This window comes from Chionomys nivalis, chromosome 4 (genome assembly GCF_950005125.1).
Source record: "Chionomys nivalis chromosome 4, mChiNiv1.1, whole genome shotgun sequence".
Taxonomy (NCBI): domain Eukaryota; kingdom Metazoa; phylum Chordata; class Mammalia; order Rodentia; family Cricetidae; genus Chionomys; species Chionomys nivalis.
Genome location: NC_080089.1, coordinates 65,069,235 through 65,093,895, shown reverse-complemented (window position 1 = coordinate 65,093,895; position 24,661 = coordinate 65,069,235). Strand labels below are relative to the sequence as shown.

Below are 24,661 nucleotides of genomic sequence, written 5' to 3'. Positions count from 1 at the left end.
GATTTTACATTGCCTTCCCCCCTTTTGAGGTTATGCTCTATCTGATGCTAAAAGAAGCTGCACATCTTCAGAATGCATAAGTGATAGTCCCAGGTCATCTAGAACTACATAGAAATATCTAAGTGGAGATAGAAAAGTTTAAAAGTGGGCTGGAGAGATGGCTTAGAGGTTAAGAACACTGGCTGTTTTTCCAGAGGTCCTGAGTTCAATTCCCAGCAACCACATGGTGGCTCACAGCCATCTGTAATGTGATTTAGTGCCCTCTTCTGTCCTGCAGGCATATGTGCAGGTAGAGCACTAATACATAAATTAAATAAATAAATCTTCAAAAAAAAAGAAAAATTTAAAAGCTGCAGTATTTAGTGGGGCATGATGTTACGTGTCTTTAGTCCTAGCACTTAGGAGACAGAGACAGGCAGATCCCTGAGTTCAAGACCATCCTGGTGTACAGAGCATGTACCAGGACAGTCAAGATTACATAGAGAAAACGTGTTTCAAAAAAACAAACAAAAAACAAACAAACAGAAAAAAAGAGAGTTATTTGATAGGCTTAGAGGCTGTGAGGAGAGAAAAGGAATCTTGAAAAATCACAGAAAAAACAATTGGGTACATATAGAAATTAATCAAAAGCAGAAAGACAAATTTGACATTTCTCCTATAATTGAAGGTAAAGCTTGCTGCTCATTTATTTATTTACTTACTTAGTTTTATTGAGAGAGGTTTTCTCTGTATAGTCCTTGCTGTCCTGCAATTTGCTTTGTAGATCAAGCTGGCCTAATCAACATATGGGCCATATAATAGCAAGATCCTGTCTCAATAAGCAACAACAACAACAAAAAAGAGCAGATGACTTGACTTGCCATGGTATATCTATGACAGAGAAACAGTTTGTGGGAATTGGGTCTCTTCTTCCATCATGTGTGTCCTAGGGTTCAAACTCAGGTTGTTAGGCTTGGCAGCAAACATCTATATCCCTTGAGCCATCTTGCCAAACTGTTTTTTTGGGTTTTTAAATTTTTCTCTTTGTACCATGCTGTTTCTTTTAGAACATTACCTCTAAACATCATCTTGTTTCCCATAAGTTCTGTATAGAAACTTTAAAGTACTTAATAGACCTGGATGGAGGTGGGGGGGTCCTTGGACTTCCCACAGGGCAGGGAACCCTGATTGCTCTTCGGGCTGACGAGGGAGGGGAACTTGATTGGGGGAGGGGGAGGGAAATGGGAGGCGGTGGCGGGGAGGAGGCAGAAATCTTTAATAAATAAATAAATAATAAAATAAAATAAAAAAAAAGAAACTTTAAAGTAATGGCACCAATCTTGTTTAGCACTTGAATAAATACTTTTATTATTTTTAATGGGTGTGTGCATGTGTGCACTCATGCTGTTTGTATGTGGGCTCTAGTTCCATGACATGCATGTGATCAGAGGACAAGTTTTTGGAGTTAGTTTTTTTCTACTTGTACTTTTGTCCCAGGAATTGGCTCAAGAATTTTACCCATTAAGCCATCTTGGCAACCCAATAAATGTTTCTCATAACTGAAATATCAAGGGTCTGATAGCTGGGCTGTGGTTGTGCATGCTTTTAATCCCAGCACTTGGGAGGCAGTGGTGTGCAAATCTGAGTTCAAGGCCAGCCTGATCAACATAGTGAGTTCCAGGACAGCCAGGACTACACAGAGAAAAAAGGAAAATAAAGAAATATTAAAGGAGCCGGGCGATGGTGGCGCACGCCTTTAATCCCAGCACTCGGGAGGCAGAGGCAGGCGGATCTCTGTGAGTTCGAGGCCAGCCTGGTCTACAAGAGCTAGTTCCGGGACAGGCACCAAAGCTACAGAGAAACCCTGTCTCGAAAAACCAAAAAAAAAAAAGAAATATTAAAGGTCTGGAGATCTGGTTCAGTTGGTAAAGTGCTTGCCATGTAAACATAAAGACCATAGTTCAGAGACTTAACACCTGTGTAAAAGTTGGGCAGTAGCACACATCTGTAACCCTAGTACTGTGGTGGGTGTGTATAGAGATAGGTGGATCCCTGTTTCAATGTAAAGTGGAGAGTAACAGAGGAAGATATTTGCATCCTCAAGCACATATGCAGACATACACATAAAAGCTCAATATTCTCAATATTATAATTTTTCTGTGACATTAAGCTTTTGGGGGGGAGATTGATATATGTGTTGTGTATGTGCACAAGTACTTTGTCCTATTCCTTTGATTCAGGGTCTCTCTCTGAACCTAGAATCTAGCAAGGGTTTTCATGTAGACTGGCACCTAGTGAGCCTAAGCAATTCTATTCTGTCTCTGTGTCACTCAGTGAACAAGTCAGCTTGAGTTATAAGAGTATATGGGATCATGCTTACATAGCAAGCATTTCTAACTGCTGAGCCATCTTTTTTTCTTTTATTAATGAGACAGGGTCTTGTGTAGTTCATGCTAATGGAAACTCACTATGTAGCCAGAGATGACCTTGAACTCTCTTTTCAGCTCAAGAACTATTTTATTGGCATTTAAAAGAAAACCACTACAGGGTAGGTAAAAATCCTTGCAGTCACTAGGAAGAAAGACAGAGAAGAGGTCTTGCCTTTTAAGTTAGACATGGAATAGAAATAGAGATAGCTTATTAACTGAAGGGAAATGTATTCCTAAGAATGGAAGTGGGTTAGTGAGCTGATGAACAAGCCAGGAAGCATGACCTTGAATTTTTAATCCTCTTGCTTCTACTTTCTTAATGTTAGAATTATAGAAATTCATCATCAAATGGGCAAGAGCTTTAAGTCCTTTGAAATTTTATTTCAGGAAAACATATTTTGAGTGAGTTGAAACATTGGTGAACCTCAGTGTGCAAAAATTGAATTAAAAAACAAGCAGAAAGCCTCAAGTACTTTCTCAGGATGAGTAATTTCTAGCTAACAATTGTAACTCCCAAATGAAACTGGAAACTCTGGTAAGCAATTCCTAGAAAAATTGGGTCAATGTGCTGCCTGCCAGAGAAATACTGGGCATCATTAGGAACAGAATCAGAACTAAAAAAAAAAAAAATTCCCTCTACATAAAACTAAGGCTTTTCTAATATGTGTTACTGTCTTATTCTGGTTGCAAATTCTTCTCAGAATTAGTAGCCAAAGAATGTGAAGAATAATAACAACATGGGGGGTTATTAAAGGTCTTTATTTTATGTGTATGGATGTGTGTCTTATGCGCATCTTGTGTACCCAGTGTTCATGGAAGTCAGAAGAGGTTCCCCAATACCCTGGAACAAGAGTTTTAGAGATGGGTGTGAACTGCCATGTGGGTGCTGGGAATTGAACCCGGGTCCTCTGCAAGAGCCACAAGTGTTTCTAACCACTGAGTAGCCTCTCAAGCCCCTAGCAGCTTTTAAAGTTATTTTCTCCTGCATCTTGCTGACTATTGAAACTGTGTGTGCTATGATACTTTGCTTGCCTATATTGCCCATATTGCCTATATTGCCTATATTGCCCAGAGCTTGCTTGCTTTTAAAAATTCATTCATTCAAAGACAGGGTTTCTCATTGCTCTGACTGGCCTCAAGCTTACTATATGGCCAGCAGTGACTCTGCACTGGTTCTCCTACCTTCCCTTTTTTTTTTTTTTTTTTTTACTTATTTATTATGTATACAATATTCTGTCTGTATGCCTGCATACCAGAAGAGGGCACCAGATCTCATTGTAGATGGTTGTGAGCCACCATGTGGTTGCTGAGAATTGAACTCAGGACCTTTGGAAGAGCAGGCAATGCTCTTAACCATTGAGCCATCTCTCCAGCCCCCTATCTTCACTTTCTTAGTGCTGGGATATCCAAACTTGGTTATGTGGTGCTGGGGATTCAACCCAGGACTTGGTGTATGCTAGGCAATAACTTGCCCAACTGAACCACACTCCCCAGTTTCTACTGTAGTGCAGTTTACCCCAGCCTAGCCAGCCCATGAGTGTTCAGCTGATTCTCCTGTCTCTACCTCCCATCTCTGTGTAGGAGTGCTGGAATTACAGATGCATACCTTTGCATGCAGGTTTTTGTGTTGTTTTTTTTTTCTGTATTTTAAAAAATATGAATTGAAAGAGATAACAGTGTTTTCTCCCTTTCCTTTCCTACCTCCATCCCCTCTCAGCTAACTTCCCTCCAGCTCTTTTCATATTTCCCCCTATATTCTTTTTTTTTTTTTTTTTTTTTTTTTAATTTTCGAGACAGGGTTTCTCCGTAGCTTTTGGTTCCTGTCCTGGATCTAGCTCTTGTAGACCAGGCTGGCTTAGAACTCACAGAGATCCGCCTGCCTCTGCCTCCCGAGTGCTGGGATTAAAGGCGTGCACCACCACCGCCCGGCTTCCCCCTATATTCTTAAGTTGGTAGCCTCTTTTTTGATTATTATTATTACATATGTATGTGTAGGCACAAATATATATACATATAACTTGCTGAATCTGTTTCTGTTGTTGTTTATATGGATCAAAGGCTGACTGTTCTGCATTGAACTGCCAGTAAGGAGGCTCCTCTGTAGGAGAGGCTAGCTCTTTTCCTCCTAGCAGTCAGTTGTTTTAAGTTCTTTGTCTAGGGGTGAGCCCATGCAAAAAAATCTTCTCAATTGTTGGTTTTTTTGAAACAGAGTTTCTCTGTGAAACAGCTCTGGCTGCCCTGGAACTCACTTTATAGACCAGGCTGGCTTCGTTACCCAACAGATATTTGCCTGCCTCTTTCTCTCAAGTGCTGGGACTTGTCTATTGATATTGCTATTGTTCCAGTCTTGTTTATACAGCCATTTCTAGGAGAGATTGTTTCACAACTGGTATCCTGGTGTTCTGTCTCTTATAATCTTATATATCTTTGCACCCACTCTTGTGCAAAGTTCTCTGAGCCATAGATACAGGAGCTGTGAAGTCGATGTATCCAGTGGGTCTGGGCTCCCCACAATCTGTTGATCTCTGCCTATGTCCAGTTGTGGTTTCCTGTGATGGTCTCCATTTGCTGAAAAGAGAGGCTTTCATGAGGGGTGGTTAGTTGCATTTATCTAGGAAAGGTGGTTCATGCACAATTTTAATTTTTATGTTTATTTAATATGCTTGGATGTTTTGTTTCTATGGACGTCTGCACCACATGCCTGCCTGGTGCCTGTGGAGGTCAGAAGAGAGCCTCTGGAAGTGGAGTTACAGGTCCTTTACAAGAGCAGTTAGTGGTCTTAGAGTTCTTCCTCGAAGCCCTAGTATAATGCTTTTTATAACTTACAGGTAGCTCTGTTGAACTACAACTTATGACACTGACACAGAACTTATGCCATAACTGATAGACCTGGAGAAGAACAAAGCTTGGTGGCTCTGTCCCCAAGGGAGACCAGAAAAGGACCCTGGTATTGGGAAAGATTGACTAAGATCTGTAATTGAACAAAGTCAAGTGCAGAGTCTCTCTCTGTAGAATTCCTGGATCTCCAGGAATTATTGGCTTCCACAAAGATGAGCAGGCCGTCTCAGGAATGAGTCTGAGGTTAAAACATAGGACCTTTCTGGTGAGGGCCCACTCTGTGCTTCAGAAGGATCCTTTCTTTACATATCCTCATATAATGGAAGGAGCAGAAGAGACTATCTGCATTTTTTTTCTCTTTTAAAGATTGGTTCTGGGGTTCAAACTCAGGTTATATCTAGCGATTTTACATGCTAAACCACTTTCAGGTAAGGGTTTTGTTTTGTTTTGGTTTTTGGTTTTTCAAGACAGGGTTTCTCTATAGTTTTGGAGCTTGTCCTGGAACTAGCTCTTGTAGCCCAGGCTGGCCTGAAACTCACAGAGATCTACCTACCTCTTCCTCCTAAGTGCTGGGATTAAAGGTGTTCACCACCACCGCCCAGCTTCAGGTAAGACAGGGTCTCACTTAATCCTGCCTCCATTTCCCAAGTGCTGGAATTATAGGTTTTGAATGTTTAAAGCAGAAAACTAGAAAATGGAGGTTTTTTTTTTTTTTTTTTTTTTTTTTTTTGAGACGATTTCTCTATAGCTTTGGAGCCTGTCCTGGAACTCATGCTGTAGAGCTGGCTGACCTCAAACTCACAGAGATCTGCCTGTCTCTACCTCCTGACTGCTGGGGTTAAAGGTGTGTTCCACCACTGCCCGGTTAGATTTTTTTTTTTACTTGTTGTTGTTGTTTATACAAACTAATAGGTTTCTTTATAGCATTTTTATACACATTCCTTTTTCTGGTTTTTGAACTGGATCTCACAAGCCTGGAATAGTGTATGGACTAGATTGGCCTTGACAATCTAGTGTTGGAATTAAAGGCATCCTTCCACTCTTGATTCATACTCCATCTTGATTGATGCCCTCCCCGTCTCCCTGTCACCTCTCCACCTTTTATACTACCCCAGCATGCTTCTTTTTACATGTATGTATGTTTTATATTTCTTGCCACTTTTCTTAAAACCTCGCTTCCTTTCTCATGTTTCACTTTCTAGTTTTATGGTCTCTATCCACACTCACTATCATGTAAATACACTTATCGTTCTCTTCTGGTGTGTCAGCATATGTGGAGGAAGAATGTTGTATACATAATAAATAAATAAATCTTTAAAAAAAAAAGAATTAGAGGGCATGTGTGGTGGTACACACCTCACACCTTTAATTCGAGGTGGTAGAGGCAGGTGGATCTCTCAGTTTGAAGCCAACTTAGACTACATATGACTTAAATGACTGTATATATTAAAAAATTAAAAATTAGCTTCTATATATGAGAGAGAACATGTGGTGTTTGTCTTTCTGAACCTTACAAACTATAAAGTACAATACTGTAATATTGTCCAGTTTTACTCACATTCACAAATGTGTATTTATGTGTATGTTTACTTGGTTCTATCCATTTTTTAAAAAAACTTTTAGCCGGGCGGTGGTGGCGCACGCCTTTAATCCCAGCACTTGGGAGGCAGAGGCAGGCGGATCTCTGAGTTCAAGGCCAGCCTGGTCTACAAGAGCTAGTTCCAGGACAGGAACCAAAAGCTACGGAGAAACTCTGTCTCGAAAAAAAACCCAAAAAACAAAAAACAAAAAAAAACTTTTAATGGTGGAGAGGGGTTGTGCATATGGAAGTCAAAGGACAACGTTTGATAGTTGTTTCTCTTCTACTGTATGGTTCCCAGGGATTAAACTTCAGGTTGTCAGGTTTAGCAACAAGTATCTTTACCTGCTGAGCCAACTTGCTGGCTCATTATTTTCTTTGTTAAGACATCTCATGAAATCCAGGTTGACTTCAGTTTCTCTCAGTAGCCAAGGGTGGCCTTGAACTCCTACCTTTACCTCCCAAATAGTAGAATTACAAGTGACTGTCGTCATGCCTGATAGGTTTTATGTCATTTTATCATGGGAAAGTAGTAGTGTACCCAATACCATAGCATAAAGGTTCCTCATAGTGTCTTTTAAAAATTATTTTTATTTATTTATTTTTGAGACCGGGTTTCTCTGTAGCTTTGGAGGCTGTCCTGGAACTAGCTCTGTAGACCAGGCAGGCCCTGAACTCACAGAGATCACCTGCCTCTGTTTCCCAAGTGCTGGGATTAAAGTCATGCGCCACAGCCGCCGGACTCATAGTGTCTTTTGTAACCGTATATACCATCCTTCTGCTGTCCCTACTTCACATCTTCCACAAAAAATGCCTGTGTGTTTGTGTGTTCGTTCTATGTTCTGCGTTGTTTTGTTTAGCACTGGAGACTGAACCTCATGAGATGGTGTTTTCTCCTATTTGTCTTCCCTTCTTCTAAGCATGGAGTGGACAGACTTTCTAGAGAAAAATCAGGGGAGCTTTATCTGCCATGCTAAAATAAAAATTCAAAAGGGAAAGTAGGATCTCAGAGAAAACAGAATGCCAACTGTGTGAGCTCACAAGTGTTGCAGCTCTGTGCCCTGGCAGGCTTCAGGCGCTAGCCAAGAGTGCCAGCACATGTTATAGCACAAAACTCTCTGGGTTCTTAGAACACTGGCCAAGAGCAGCTTGCAGAGCCAGTCAACAGAAAGTGGGCCACTGACAAGAACAGCAGGCCTTTTGTTTTGTTTTGAGACAGGGTGTCTCTATGTAGCCCAGGCTATCTTGGAACTCTCTTTGTAAATCAAACTTCAGGCTGACCTTTTAACTCAGATATGCTTGCCTCTGCTTCTGAGTGCTGGGATTAAAAGTGTCTGCCACCACACACAGCTAAGCAGCAGGTCTTGAAGGCTGAGCAGGGACAGATTACTTCTAACCATTCTCAGGCTGTGAGTTGGCTGGCACCCCTTAGGGGATCGAACAATCATTTCACAGGGGTTGAGTATCAGATATACTGCATATCAGATATTTACATTACAGTAATAATAATTTTATGGTTGGGGTCACCATAACATGAGAAACTGTATTAAAGGGTTGCAGTATTAGGAAGGTTGAGAACCACTACTCTAGAGGAAGCAGGTGCAGTGTCTCTTGGAGCTAGAGCAGTGAGAACTCAAGCAAATTTCCTTCCTGGAGAGCAATCTTTCTCTGAAGGGCTGGAGACAGCTGAGAGATGGTCTCTGAAGTCTTTTCTTTTACCTCTAATGATGGAGCAATTGGGAGAGTGTCTAGAGCCTGCAAATTGTTATATAGAGCCCGATGTGCCTTGATTGGCTGAATGTGTACGAAGTGTAAAATGGGACAAATCAGGAAAGAATTGTCAAACCCTAGAGACGGAAAGAGAAAACCTGCTAAAACCAGAGGATGTTCTCATTTAGGACCACTGCTCTAACATCTCATCTCCAGCCCTCAATATCAAAGCACACGTGGGGAAAGTAGAAAGCAAAAGTCCAGAAAACACCATGGTTTTCCCATTGGCTCCAGTTGATCTGAGGCAAAAACAGCTTGTTGTGCCTGAGGTTTGGGCTTGTTTTCAGCTACTAGAGCCTTCATTCCCAACTGCATGCAACAGTCACACTCTACCCACAGCAATCCAGTTGTTGTTTCAGACTATCAAGCATAGCCTGCTGCATTGGTGGTGGGAAATCCTGTGTGGGTTCTACTCCAGCCAGGATGTTTTATGCAGCTGCAGGGAGTGGGCACCTGGCATAGGCACCTGGCTGTCAGGTTTGCAGCTCTGTTTGCCTATGTTGGAAGCTGAGGGGTTTTGCTGCTGGGAAGATCCAGTTGACTTTGCACCCAGGATTTTTGAGCCCCAACTACTGCTTCACACTTGCTGGGGGCCCCACCTACCCTATCACTAGCATATCACATTTACTGGCAAGCACTCTTATCACTGAGTTACGTTCCCAGATTTTTAAAAAATTTTTTACTTATTTATTTAATTCGTATGGTATTTGGCCTGCATGTATGTCTTTGTGAGGGAGTTGAATCCATTGGAATTAGAGTTACAGACAGTTGTTAGCTGCCATTGGGTGCTGGGAATTGAACCTTGATCCTTTGGAAGAACAGCCAATACTCTTAACCACTGAACCATCTCTCCAGCCCACCCACACCCAAATTTTTTGACATTTCTTTCTTTGTTTTGGAGACAGAGTCTCCCTTTATAGCCTTTGTTGGCCTGAAACTTCTTACATAGACCAGGCTAACCTTAAACTCATTGAGATCTTCCTCCCTCTGACTTCCAAGCACTGGAATAAAGGTATGTACTACCATGGCCAGCTTTACTTCTAAATTTTAAGATAGGGGCTTATAAAGTTGCCTGGTATTACCTTGAACTTGCTATGTAGCCTTGGTAGCTTTTGAACTTGCTGTCCTCTTACTTCTGCCTCCCCAGTAAGTAGATTACAGACGTGTGCTACCAGGCTTGGCTTTGTTTTGGTTTTGTACTTATTTATTCATTCTTTCTTTTGTTTGTTTGTTTGTTTGTTTATGCCTTGTGCATGCTTGGCAAGCACTGTTTATTTTTAAATAGAGTCTTAGCATGTAGCTTGGGCTGGTCTTTAACTAGTGAATACTTGAGGCATGTTTTGTGATTTCCTATAATAAGTTTTTTTTTTAAATGGGCGCGTGGTATTTTTAAGATAGGGTCTCTCTATGTAGGGTCTCTCCTTGTCTGTCTTGGAACTTGCTTTATTAGCCTAAGAAACAAGCTTGCCTCAAATTCACAGAGATCTGCCTGCATGCCCAATGCTGGTATTAAAGGTCTTTTCCACTATGTCAAACTTAAAGATTTATTTTTTTAGTTGTGTATCTGTGTGGGTTTGTCCATATGAGTGCAGAAGTCAGAAGGGGGCATCTATCTGATCCCTTAGAGCTGGAGTTACAGGTGGTTGTGAGCTGCCTGATGTGGGTGCTGGAAACAAAGTTTAGGTCCTCTGAAAGAGCAGAGCTCTTAACCATTAAGCCATTTCTCTGGCCCCCAAATAAACTTCAGTATAGTCTTCTAAGAGTACCCAGGAATGTTTGGGGACTATTTTATTAAAATTGTTAGGTTTGTATTATTGTACAGGCTCTTGAAAGGTGAAGGAAGGAGGATCAGATGTTCATACAGGTACTAGTGAGTTTGAGGTCATCCTGGCCTATATATGATTCTATTTTATACAACTAACTGAATAAGAAATTTCTATTTATTAAAATGGATTTTGTTTTGTTTCTTGATTTTCCTTTTCCTTCCTTCCTTCCTTCCTTCCTTCCTTCCTTCCTTCCTTCCTTCCTTCCTTCCTTCCTTTCTTTCTTTCTTTTTTTTTTTTTTGATAGCGTTTCTCTGTATATAGCTCTGACTGTCCTGGAATTTACTCTGTAGACCAGGCTGGCCTCGAACTCACAGAAATCCACCTGCCTCTGCCTCCTGAGTGCTGGGATTAAAGGCAAGCGTCACCACTGCCTTGGTTGTTGTTTCTTGACTTTTCTTAAGAAAATAATGAAGCCAATGTAGTTCAATGACACAGCTCATGTATAGCATATAGCACAAGTGAGGGCCTGGGCTGGATCTTCAGCAGGATGTGTGTGTGTGTGTGTGTGTGTGTGTGTGTGTGTGTGTGCGTGTGTGCGTGTAACAGTGCTTTAATTTTTAATGAAAAAAAATCAATTTAGACTATTATGTGCCCCTTAATATCAGGACTTACTCTCTGAAAGCAACCTAAGTATTTAGTATTTTTATTATATTTTATTTAATCTATACTTTGGTTAACTTTTTTCTTCCTTCTCTTTTTCCTGTTGAAAATATCCTAACTTGTGATGTTTGATGACATGGTTCCCTTTGCATAAAAAATGCTTCAAGTGAAGACTGATGGGATGACTTAGCAGGGAAAGGTGCTTGCTATACAAATGTAGCAACCTGGGTTCAATCCCTGGAACCCATGTAAAAGTGGAAGGAGAGAACTGAATTCACAAAATTGTTTACCATTGCATCTGTGCCCGCACGAACATCATGCACACGCATACTAATAATAGATATACATGTAAAAATTAATAAATTTAAAACAGCATAATAAGGATAAAGGTATATAACTCAGGGTAGAGCACATATTTAGATTGCATAAGTCCTGAGTTCCATCCTCAACACTGTAAATGTAAGTATATAAATAAATTATTACTACTTTAGGGCTAGGATCTAGTAATACAGGATTTTTTTAAAAAAGTATTTATTTTGGCTGGGTTTAATGGTGCAAACCTTTAGTCTCAGCACTTGGAAGGCAGAGGCAGGCAGATATAGCTCTGTGAGTTCAAGGTCAGCCTGGTCTACAGAGCTAATTCTAAGATAGGCTCCAAAGCTACAGAGAAAACCTGTCTCGAAAAATCAAATAAAGAAATGAATAAATAAACAATTGAAGAAAAATATTTATTTTTATTTTATGTGCATTGTTGTTTTTGTGTGTGTGTGTGTATGTCTCTGTGAGGTTTCAGATCTTAGAGTTACAGAGAGTTGTTAGCTGGGAGTTGAACCTGGTCCTCTGGAAGAGCAGCCAGTGCTCTTAACCACTGAGCCATCACATGGGATTTTTGTATTTACTCCCTTAATTTTGTTTGGAGAAGAATACTGTATATACAGTTAAGTAAAGTAAATGCACAAATCTGTCTATCTTTACTTGTTCATCCTTTTGAAACAGAGTCCCACTATGTAGTTCTGGTTGGTTTGAACTTGCTATGTAAACCTGACTATGTAGTTCTGGTCTTGAATTCAGAGTTCTGCTTCTCTGAGAGCTTGGATTAAAGACAAACATCACCATGCCTGCCAAATGCACAGATCTTATATACATCTTTTGTTTAGCCAGATAGCCACAAATCAGTTCCCTGTATAGGATTTTCCCAATACACTACAGTGTTTGCTCATGCTCCCTCTCAGTGTTGACCTTCCAGACATGACCAGTTTGACAAAAGCATACTTTAAGTCTGATAGAATTTTTATATTTATTGTATATTTAAGTATATATTTATTGCTTTATGTGCCCATTCTTATGTATACTAAAAATTTATTTTTCTTTCCTTTATAAAAAATAGATTTATGTATATGTGTTTGCTTTTATGAGTTTATGTGCACCATGTACATGCAGGAGCCCACAGAGGTTAGAAGAAGGCATTGGATCTCCTAGAGCTGGAGTTGCTGAGCCATCTCTCGTACATCCTCTAATTCCATATTCATATTCTCTCTCTCTCTCTCTCTCTCTCTCTCTCTCTCTCTCTCTCTCTCTCTCTCTCTCTCTCTCGACAGGTTCTCCTGTGTAACCTCGGCTAGTTTCTGTAGTTTAGGTTAGTCTAGAATTTAGAGATTACCTGCTTCTGAGATTACAGTTATGTTCCACCATTTTTTTAAGTATGCATAGCCAGTCTTCAGTTTATAATTGGTTGCTAGAACTTTTTGGCTTTATGATTATGAGAAAATTATACATGTTTAATAGGAGCCATATTCTAGACCCCTATTTATTTATTTATTTATTTATTTATTTATTTATTTATTTATTGGTTTTTCGAGACAGGGTTTCTCTGTGGTTTTGGAGCCTGTCCTGGAACTAGCTCTGTAGACCAGGCTGGTCTCGAACTCACAGAGATCCGCCTGCCTCTGCCTCCCAAGTGCTGGGATTAAAGGCGTGCGCCACCACCGCCCGGCCCTAGACCCCTTTTTAAAAGTTAGAAAGTGCTGGGCAGTGGTGGCACATGCCTTTAGTCCCAGCATTTAGAAGGCAGAGGCAGGCCGATCAGAGTTAAAGACCAGCGTGGTCTACAAAGCAAGTTCCAGGACAACCAGGGCTGTTATACAGAGAAAAAAGTTAAACAAAAGACAGAAAAAAAAAAAAAGAAAAGAAAAGAAAAGTCAGAAGCAAAGCAAATTATACTTCAGAGTTTGATTTTGCTGTTTATCTGTATCTGGACTAGCAGTATGTAGTTTTCTACTCTCAGGAGTGCTGGGGTTGGGGTGGGCCAGGACTGCAGTTCCCAGTAGCCACTCAGTCATGGTGCTAAACAGTCATACTTGATGGTGCACTGTTTTCAAAACCTTCATATTCAGTCTGTAGATGAAGCATACTAAATGTATTTTGGTAATGACATTTTAAATTTAGGATGACTTTATTGGGCGATAACCTCTTGTAGGTCAAAGAGCTATCTGTACATGAGGGGGTTTCACATGAGTTGGTTATGTTTAGAGCATCTGGTTTTAGAAGGAATTATGCATAGCTTAAGCTGTAAGTTAACAAAATACTAAAGGACAATTAAATATTTTGAGAAACATGGAGCCTGCTTTGTTTTGTAATCTTTCCCTAACTGGTTGTTGTGGGTTTTGTTTGTTTTGTGACAGAATCTTACCATGTGTCCCAGTCGCCCTGGCATTTGTTATGAAACCCAGGCTGACTTCCAGTTTGTGAGCCTCTGACCTCAGCTATCTGAGTGCCTAGATTTTATGCATGTGCTATCATGCCTTCCTCCCCCATCCTTGGTATTAGAGCTGGAGTTCAGGGCTTTATCCACGCCCCATACAATGGGACAAGTACTCTCCCACTGAGTCTAGCTCCTTCCTACATCCAAAAAATAATAATAGTATTTTTCTCTTTGAGGAAAATATAAAGGGATATGTAGCCCTTTAATTGCAACAGGAGCATAGTGGCAGAGGTTTTTGTTGTTGTTATTGTTGTTGCTTCAGATCATCTTCACCTTCTGCTTTTTGGCCTACATACAGGTCTTGATAAGCCTTTCCTATATGGGTCAGTTTCACCAATTAAATCTCTGGAGAATTGAGACTGAATTATTTACAGTTTAGTATGCTGTTCATCTTATGTGAGATACTTCTGCTGACACAGAACGATATTGACAAACAACCAAGGATCTGTCTATACCTGAGCTCTCTTGAATAGCTTTGTCCTGCTGGAAATGTCAGTTGCTTATGTGAAATGAAACAGGTCAAGCCTCATAATCTTTGTCTGAGAATAGAAGCTTGTAAGGACCATAAAACTATTCATGAGCTGCAGCTTAAAAAGATTTGGAGACAGAGATGCTACAATTCTACTCTGCTGTCCTTATGTGACACATGGTCAGATGAGCCCAGTTGATTGGATCTGTCTTTTCAAATTGATACAGTTAGTGAATTTTTTTTAATCTAACTTCATTGGTGTTACATGGCAGAGAGCTGTTACTTGAGGAGATGACACAGTTCCTTTGTTACAGTAATTAATGCAATAAATTAGTTTAATGTAAGGAAGAAACCCAAAGGGAAGTTGATTGCATTTCTCATGGAGCCCTGGGTGGAAATTCAGTTGATTAGTGAGTTCTCTTGAAATGTGGCAGGTGGAGAGGGAGATACGTTACTATTCTGTCTGAGTAAGCTCAGAATGGTTTACATGTTGTACTATCCTCACCGGAGGGTACCTAAGATGATGTGATTTAAGGGCAGCATTGGGATTCAGGGAACATGATATAATATGATACTCTTCTCAGCAACTTTGTTGTATCCCATTGATTTATTTTCAGTTCTCTATGCACATACCCATATTGAACTTCATACCATTTTTATTTGAAGGTGTGCCTTGTCAGCTCAACAATCTAGTGGGTTGGAAGAGCTTGGTGAAAGAAAATATGAGCTTTGTACATTGAACCTGAGAGATGTTTGTTTTGAGGTGCTGGAAATTGAACCCAGAGATCTATGCATAATAGTTAAGTACTCTATCACTGAGCTGCGTCCCTAACCTGGACTTGAAAGATTTGAAACAAGATAGAATCTGTCAGTCATTATAGAATAAGGTTTTCTGAGCCACATCTGAAAGTAGAAATAGTGTAGGGGATGTTATTTTATTAGCATATATTAAATATTTTCATATATAATGTGTCTGTATTTACATCCACTTACCTCTTGACCCTCCCACTTCTGCTGATTTCTTTCCTATTTCACCTTTTACTTTGATGTCTTTTTTTCTTCTTTTGATTTGTGAACCAAGGAATTTAATTAGGGTTACTTATGTGAATGTGGGCTAGGGGTTATTTATGGAGGAATGGACAGCTTATCAGTGGCTATACCACTGAAGAAAATGTCCTTCTCCACCTCCTGAGGATGGTCTTGAACTTCTGGTCTTCCTGCCTCTACCTCCCAAGTGTGTTTCTATGGGTGCTACGGGATTGAACTGTGCCTGCTAGGCTAGCGTTCTTGGAGGTCTGTGGTTTATCCATTAGGTTACTGAGATTTAAAAGCAAGCACTGTAATAATAACTCAGTTACATCCCAGCTGGGTAGGAATCCTTGAAAAGGAGAACCTAAATCAGTCTGTAAAAGAAGAAATGATTGTCGTTTCCCTTCATAGGACCCCAATGGCTAATTGGTAAAATCTGAAATCTAATTTGTTTTAACATTTTCTTTATACTTTTTAAACTTTATTTTGTTTTTTTCTAGATAGTGTTTCTCTGTATAGTGCTTGCTTTGTAGACCAGCGTGCTTCAAACTCACAGAGATCCACCTGACTGCCTTTTGAGTGCTGGGATTAAATTCATGTGCCACTGCGCGGTTCTTTACTTTTTTAAATGCTGTAGATGATTTATAGCTAGCTGAGGCAGCACATTCTTATAGTCTCAGTACACAGGAAGCAGGAGGATCTTGAGTTCAAGGCAAGCCTAGGCTACCCAGTGAGAGTCTATACTTAAAAACCAAACCAAACAAAAAAAAGGTAGGGCAGGCCGGGCAGTGGTGGCGCACGCCTTTAATCCCAGCACTTGGGAGGCAGAGGCAGGCGGATCTCTGTGAGTTCGAGACCAGCCTGGTCTACAGAGCTAGTTCCAGGACAGGCTCCAAAGCCACAGAGAAACCCTGTCTCGAAAAACCAAAAAAAAAAAAAAAAAAAGGTAGGGCATAGTGGTACATGCCTTTGTTTCCCAGCACTGGGGAGGCAGAGGTAAACCTAGTCTGTATTCTAGGCCAGCCTGAACTGCACAATGAGTCTCTCTTTACCAAATAATTAGATAGATAGATAGATAGATAGATAGATAGATAGATAGATAGATAGATAGATAGGAGGATGGATGGGAGGGGGGAGACTACTTAGTCTAGTTAGTTGACCAACGAAGTTTAACCCTAAAATAGCTCTCTGCATGTTTGGCACCAGAACTTTATGATATTTCAGTCACTGATAGTTTTGAGTTGTCTGTTTTAGTTTTATGTTCTGAGAACATGCTTAGAAATGGTGGATTTTTCTTCCATTTCATATAAGAAAAATTAATATCTAGTGATGAAGCTTGCTTAATGTAACTGGAAATTCAAGTTCTGAAATAATTTCTCTCTAATTTTTTTATTTATTTATGTGTGCATGTGCTTGTATAGTGTATGCAACATGTGTGGGAGGGCCTGCACAGACCAAAAGAAGGTTTTGGATCTTTTGGAGCTGTGTTACAGCTACTTATGCGCTTCCCAGTGTGGATACTGGGTATCGAATCCACGGTCCTCTGGTAGAACAGTATGTAATATGCTGAGCCATCTCTCCAGCCCTTGAAATCAAATCTTCTAAGTTTAAATTTTTTTTTATGATAATATGTTAACCAGAAGTGGCTATAGCATTATTTTTGGAGAAGAGTGCCTAGCCAGATGGTCCTGACTGCTGCTCATTTGTGACATGAGTTTTGTAAGCAAACCATGTACACTTAAATGCAGCTGTCACTCGTTCAGGCCAAAGCCTGTAAAAAAAAATTTACCTAAAGCCCTAAAAAGAGGAGAGGGTAGCACTTTATGCTTTATTTTCTGCCTAAACTGGATTGTCTGTGAGTAGTTAACAAGAAAAAGAAATCTCTGTTTAAAGCCTTCTAGGGCTACAGAGCTCTATCTGGGTAGAAAGGGAAGTGCTTCTGTTGTGCTTATATGTAAGTTTGGCTTTAAGTAATTGATTTGCCTTCTGAACAAGGGTAGTAAACTACTCTTTTCAGTCTTAGTCTTCTAGTAGAGAGGTCTGATTTATTCCTTTGGTAGTATGGTCTATGACAAATAACCTCAAAACATGTAGTTGATAACTGAAAGTGTGTGGTTTATGAATTTATCCCTGGACTGTCAGATCAAGAGCTATATTTGGGTTCCAATAGGAAATTGGGATCTGGACTTCAGTTATGATGTGACTACTTTGTGTGGATATAGAGATTGAAGAATAATCCTTATGACCTTGTTGGTCCTTTAGCCATAGCCATACAGAAAGAGTTTCTTGGTGATATCCGCAGAAACAGCACAGGTGACATTGACAAGTTATGGTGGACGAAAGATGTCAGAGTCTGTTGTGTGGGGGTCCTAAATAGGGAAATGGAGTACAATTCGACAGAAGGGAAGAAAAGCAAGGAGAGCAGTTACAGAAGCTCTTGCATACTATAAGTGTTTTGAAACATTCTCTCTTTAAACAGTTGGTTGTCTTGATCCTGCACTTTCTCATCTATGGAAGCAAGAGGTCACTGCTTTTCATTTCCAGCTAGCTTGATAGTTATCCTACTTCCTAAGGTTAAACATCTCTTCGATGACCTGTCAGAGCTGATTATTAGCTTTATAAAGCCAGTGATACTGTAGGGAACAGATGGGAAATGTTTTGGCTGCTGTGACCAAGGCTAATTAAAGAAATCCTTGGAAATTTTGCAGTGTGTATTTTGAAATGTACCACCGAAGTTACTATGAAGCCTGCTGAATTTTGAAAGCTGGGTTTCTGAAAAGACACCTGCTTCAAGTAATGTAATGCTCATGCAATTCTTTATTGTCAGAAATAGGACAAGAGCTCTCTAAAAGAACATCAAGACCACTAGAAATCATTCCTTGGAATGTCTTTTTTATGTTCCTGACATCCAGAAATTCTAGATAGTTTTCTAGAAGAAAAATAACTTTTTAATAATGATAACTTTTAATATTTATGGCATCTGAAGATTGCACAATTGTATTTGTTTTTACAAGAATTATTTACATTTATGGAACTGGTTTTAGTGTTTTATGAAATTTCTGACAAGATATATGTATTCTTAAATAATTGAAAACAGAGTTCTAGAGAAGGCACAGTGGTTAAGAACATTTGCTACTCTTGCAGAGGACCTGGTTTCAGTTCTTTTCTTTTTTTTTTGGATTTTTGAGACAGGGTTTCTCCGTAGCTTTTGGTTCCTGTTCTAGACTAGGCTGGCCTCGAACTCACAGAGATCCGCCTGCCTCTGCCTCCCGAGTGCTGGGATTACAGGCGTGCGCCACCACCGCCCAGCGTGGTTTCAGTTCTTAATACCCCACAAGCATCGATAACACCAGTTTCAGAAAATCCAATGCCTTCTTCTGGCCTTTGTGGGCACATGTATGTGCATGCACACACACACACACAAAGGCAAAACACCCATATACATAAATAAATCTTTTAAAAACTTTGCAAAAATGAAAAAATACTGTTTTGACCACATTAAAAACAGCTAAAACCTTTAATATAATTTTTGTTTTGATTGAAGCTAGAACATGGAACTTTTGGCTCAACTGATCTCTCCCCACCCTCCTAGGTTGTCTAGGGTTTCTCTGTGAAACAGCCTTAGCTGTCCAGGAACTAGTTTTGTTGGCTAGACTGGCCTTGAACTCACAGAGATCTTCCTGCCTCTGCCTCCCTAGTGTTGGGATTAAAGGAGTGTGCCACCACTTACTGGCTAAAAATGTTTTTGATGGGAGGAGAGAAGGGAGGGAAAACTTCAGTCAGGGTATAAAATAAATAAAAAACATTCTTTTCCCACTTAAAAATGTCTGTTATTTTTGTTTGTTTGTTTGTTTTTTGTTTTTTACTCTTGAGACAGAATCTCCCTGGGATGCACAAACTGGTCTTGAACTTAACTCTAGTCCAGGCAGTTGTCAAACTTGTGAGCCTCCTATCTCATTTTCTCAAGTAGCCTTGCCAGCAGACCTAGTAGTATATATAAGATCTTTAAAAGGATTTATTTATTTACAGCCTGGTGCATCCCTTTAATTCCAGGCAGAGGTGGGCAGATCTCTATGAATTTGAGATTAGCCTGGTCTACAAAGTAAATTCTAGGACAGCCAAGGCTACACAGAGAAACCCTGTCTTGAAAAAACAAAATAGAGAGAGGTTTGTTTATTTTACTGTAGCTTCTAGTAAAAGATTCTTACCTAACAAATTTTCTATTCAAAATTCTATAGATTCCCTTTCCCTTCTCATTTTTTGTTGTTTGTTTTTAAGATCATATCTAATGTAGCCCATGCTTGTATTTTTGGGGGGTGTGGGGGTGGGAGCTGTTTCAAGACAGGGTTTCTTTGTGTAACCTTGGTTTTCCTGGAACTCCCTCTGTAGACCAGGCTGACCTCCAACTCCTCCCACTGCCTCCTGAGGTCTAGCATTAAAAGCGTGAAACACCACTGCCTGGCTGTTTTTCCTGTTTAAAAACCATTGATTTCACAAAACCAGGTGTGATGACACATGGCCTGTAATCCCAAGTGTTAGGAGACTGAGGCAGAAAGCCCACTTGAACTCATGAGCTTGAAACCAATCTTGGCAACGTAAGAGGATCCAGTCTAAAAAAAGGGCTAAGTGTGTGGTACCTGCTTGTCCTGTCCAAGTCAGCGGATGAGGGTCAAAGTTCAAGGCCATCTTCAGTTACACAGCACATTTGAAGCCGTCTTGGGCTGTTTGAGATTCTGTCTCTCTAAACAAATGAATTTGCTGAACATTTAGTGACCATTTTCAGTTTGCATGCAAGGTCTTTGTTTTCCTCAATGTGTTATCCCTGTATTTTATCTTTGGTAGGTTGCTTTTCTCCCCTTCTAATCTCTTTAGTGGCACCTCTCTGTTTCCTTTATTATTTTGTCTTTATTGTTCATTCTCTGTGCATTCTGGAAAGATAACTTTATGTGATCTCATTGCATAGATTTATCTTTGCGCTTTTTTGATTGTTGTGGTTTTAATTGACACTAAGCTTTAATTTGCATCTTCCTTTCTTTGTGTATAAGCAAGCACTTTACTACCCTCTGCTTCCCTCTTCTCTTCCCTAGTGGTATGTCCTTTTGTCGTTTCAACTAAGTTATATCTTTTCATTTCAGACTGTTACCTTTTTAAAGCTTTTCTTCCTTATTGGCATGCTTTATCTCCTATATACGTCAACCAGTTTAGTGAAAAAAGAACTCTTAGCAAGTCCCATTCATTTTATGTTTATGCTTTCCTTTTCTCTCCTCCAGTCTCTTTATTACCGTCCTATTTTATAGAGAAAATTCTCTTGAATGTTAGGAAAGTTATAGTAGTTTTTCAAGGATAAAACTACATGTAGTCATTAGTGAGTGGCTAAATTACACACCGATAATAATGTAGCTCTGGAGATGGGGAGTAAACTCTTAATGTGGAGTAGATAGTAACCCTAGCCACAGTTAAAGAGTGTGTCGACTTGATGCATTATCAGCTGCCGAAGATCTGTGCTGTCATAATCCTCTTCAGTGGGAATTCAGTTTAGCATTCCCTTTCCTAAAAATGCCCTTCGCCCTTATAGAATTGTCTCCAATACCACATTCTGTTGCTTTGTTCACTGTGATTTGTTGCTATATTCCTAACATTTGTTTAATGTTTGGTGTATCTTAGGGAATAAGTTTTATTTCTGCACTTTTGTTGTTTGGTTGATTGGTTTGTTTTGTTTTTTGAGACAGGGTTTCTCTGTGTTACTCTGGCTGTCCTAGAACTAACTTTTGCAGACCAGGCTGGCCTCGAACCCAGAGATTTGCTTGCCTCTGCCTCCCAAGTGCTGGAATTAAAGGTGTGTGTTACCACTACCTGGCAAGTTTTAAGAATATCAGGTGAATGAACAAATATCTGTTCTACTACTACCCAAGTCTTTTTTTTTGTTTTTTGTTTTTTGTTTTCGAGACAGGGTTTCTCTGTGGTTTTGGAGCCTGTCCTGGAACTAGCTCTTGTAGACCAGGCTGGTCTCGAACTCACAGAGATCCATCTGCCTCTGCCTCCCAAGTGCTGGGATTAAAGGCGTGCGCCACCACCGCCTGGCCCAAGTCTTCTTGAGTATTAAAAATTCTAGATAGTTCACTAAACATTTCTTTAGAATTCTTAGGTCACTTTGAAAATCCTCATCTCTCTGACTTTTCAGGGGTTATATTTCCTTTGCCTTTAATGGGGTAATTTTTCTTCTCTTAGTTGTTATATCTTATCCTCCCACCCTTACTTTAGCTCATTCTATAGAAAGCAAGGTTTGTGTAGACTTAATATTTGCTAATAAGTAGTAATTGATTGCTGTTGACAACTTTCTACTTAATTAATGGGTGTGCTTCTCAAATCTAAAGCTAAACTGAAGATTAAGGTGTATTACTTCTTGCTTAAAATCTCAGTTACTTGCGTGTGTTCACTTAGTACAGTCCTGTTCTAGAATGACTTTTTTTTTTGCCTCAGGACCCTAATTTTGTTTGTTTATTTATTTATTATGTATACAATATTCTGTCTGTGTGTATGTCTACAGGCCAGAAGAGGGCACCAGACCTCATTACAGATGGTTGTGAGCCACCATGTGGTTGCTGGGAATTGAACTCAGAACCTTTGGAAGAGCAGGCAACGCTCTTAACCACTGACCCATCTCTCCAGCCCAGGACCCTAATTTTGTAGACACTCTTATGACAGAATAGGTGGAAAGTCTTGCCTTGTTCTCTGTGAATCATTTCTAAACAGATACAGAAAGATAGTACACAAAGGAATAAGTAAGAACAAACTTTTGGCTTTATCATAAAGTAGTTGCTGGATGGTACATATTGATTGCTGGGTTTTCTAGATGATGTTTCCCTCTAGGTCTCCTAAGCCTGAAGACAGTGGAGAGACATAAATTATCCTTTTAAAGCCAGTCTCTGCTTTAAGTTGGGTAAAGTTGTGGTGTTTTCCAGTTGGTTCTTTAAATTTCACCATATCAAAGAAAGAATCACTCTACTTTCGGGAGATAGGCTTTCAGCAGAGTCAAGGAAAATATTTTTCTTCGTAGATATTTTAGCGTGAAAGGCTGTATTGAACCCTGCTTTGTGGACGTGATTTCCAGCCTAGAGTTTGATAAGGACTTTGTAATTTCTCTGGGCTTAAGTCATAAGTTCAGTCCCCTCTGAGAATTATTCCCTCTGGTTGCAGTTACACACTGAATTTGCATTTTTCCTAGTCTGCCTTCTGTTTTATTTCCCTTAACCATAGTAAGGCATTTTTCTTAAATGCTAGAATGACAAGGAATCTGTACACTATTTTTAGTAGAGGCTGTATTGAACCCTGCTTTGTGGACGTGATTTCCAGCCTAGAGTTTGATAAGGACTTTGTAATTTCTCTGGGCTTAAGTCATAAGTTCAGTCCCCTCTGAGAATTATTCCCTCTGGTTGCAGTTACACACTGAATTTGCATTTTTCCTAGTCTGCCTTCTGTTTTATTTCCCTTAACCATAGTAAGGCATTTTTCTTAAATGCTAGAATGACAAGGAATCTGTACACTATTTTTAGTAGGGATTGGCTGTTAGCAGAGAGCTGTTAAGGCTTTTGCTAGATCATGTTCTGAGTCACTGATAATTCAAGTAGCTAGCAGAAAGGGGGTGTGAGCAGAGTTGTTGTAACTTCAATCTGTGATGTGCTTTGGCCTGTACTGATTCAAACAGGATTGCCAGCTGGCCGCAGTAGCAGAAGTCTTTCAGGAAGGGGGAACTAATTGTAAAGGACTACTAGTTAACACCACAGAATCTTGGGCACCTAGAAATACTGTATTCTTCCCTGAGGAGATGGAGTGGGAATTACCTTCTCTAGGTCCATCGTGACATGGTTGGAAATACAACTGAGCTTGTCTTGTCCATTGAGGTATGATAGCCACACAGGAAGGTCCATTTTGTATGGGAGTTTATTTCACTCTATCTCCTTGCCTGTATTGTTTTCTTTAACGGATTTTTAAAATTTTCTTTTTCCAGCAATGATGTTGTCCACTGGACATGTACTGGCCAAGGAGGCAGGTTTGAGAACATAGCTGAAGCTGAAAATAGGAAAGCTGGGGGCAAGGAAGAGCCTTGAATCTTGAGGTGGGACGTTGACTCTAAGATGTCCTTGAGCAGTGGAGCCTCCGGTGGGAAAGGAGTGGATGCAAACCCGGTTGAGACGTACGACAGTGGGGATGAATGGGACATTGGAGTAGGGAATCTCATCATTGACCTGGACGCCGATCTGGAAAAGGACCAGCAGAAACTGGAAATGTCAGGCTCAAAGGAGGTGGGGATACCAGCTCCCAACGCTGTGGCCACACTACCAGACAACATCAAGTTTGTGACCCCAGTGCCAGGTCCTCAAGGGAAGGAAGGCAAATCAAAATCCAAAAGGAATAAGAGTGGCAAAGACACTAGTAAGCCCACTCCAGGGACTTCCTTGTTCTCTCCAAGTGAGGGAGCAACAAACAAGAAAGAAGTGCAGGGTCGCTCGGGAGATGGTACCAGTACAGGAGGCCTGGTTGCTGCTATTGGCCCCAAGGGCTCAGAGAAGGCTGCTAAGGCATCACGCAGTGTAGCTGGCTCCAAAAAGGAAAAAGAGAACAGCTCATCTAAGAGCAAGAAGGAGAGAAGCGAAGGAGTGGGGACTTGTTCGGAAAAGGATCCTGGGGTCCTCCAGCCAGTTCCCTTGGGAGGACGGGGTGGTGGTCAGTATGACGGAAGTGCAGGGATGGATACAGGAACCGTGGAGCCACTTGGGAGTATAGCTATTGAACCTGGGGCAGCACTCAATCCTTTGGGAACTAAGCCGGAGCCAGAGGAAGGGGAGAATGAGTGTCGGCCTCTAAAGAAAGTCAAGTCTGAAAAGGTAAGAGGTGGCTAGATCTGACTGCCCATTGCCGGTCAGAACTGCCCTGGACTAACTGCCAACTGTTGTATGCACTCTGTGGGAAGCTCATTAGTTTGTGGGTAATGACCAATTACAAGGTCAGAGCAGCTGATAATGATAATGTGATTTTGTTCCAAATTAAAGGATTCCCTACAGAGTCATTTGCAGCAGGCTTAGACCTCTTGGAATACAGTTTCTGTTTGGGGGTCAGCTACTTGGTAGAATGAATTTTCTCACACCTTGTTATTGTCACATGTCAGACACTTGTTATAGGTTGGTATTTAATCTTCATCGTATTTCCTGCTTGGCTGAAATTTCATTATCAGAATCATAATAGTTGATAAATGTAGTAGACTCTAGGTTACATGTTTAAGATGAATGATGTTTTTTTGTTTTTGTTTTTTTAACTTTATGTGCATTGGTGTCAGATCCCCTGAAACTGGAGTTAACAGTTGTGAGCCCCCATGTGGGTGCT

The 24,661-nt window shown here is 40.3% G+C and overlaps 1 protein-coding gene across 4 annotated transcripts in view; it reads left to right on the top strand.

Moving 5' to 3' along the window:
• Positions 1–24,661, top strand: part of Znf609 (zinc finger protein 609) — a 147,452-nt gene that overhangs the window by 13,233 nt on the left and 109,558 nt on the right. For 3 of the 4 annotated variants that reach the window (XM_057768590.1, XM_057768589.1, XM_057768588.1), the window contains exon 2: positions 23,289–24,165. The exons of the other annotated variant lie outside the window; for it this stretch is intronic. In XM_057768590.1, the coding sequence (XP_057624573.1) occupies positions 23,416–24,165 (750 nt within the window). In that variant the 5' untranslated portion in view covers positions 23,289–23,415. The remainder of the gene's footprint in view (positions 1–23,288; positions 24,166–24,661) is intronic. 4 annotated transcript variants of the gene reach the window in all.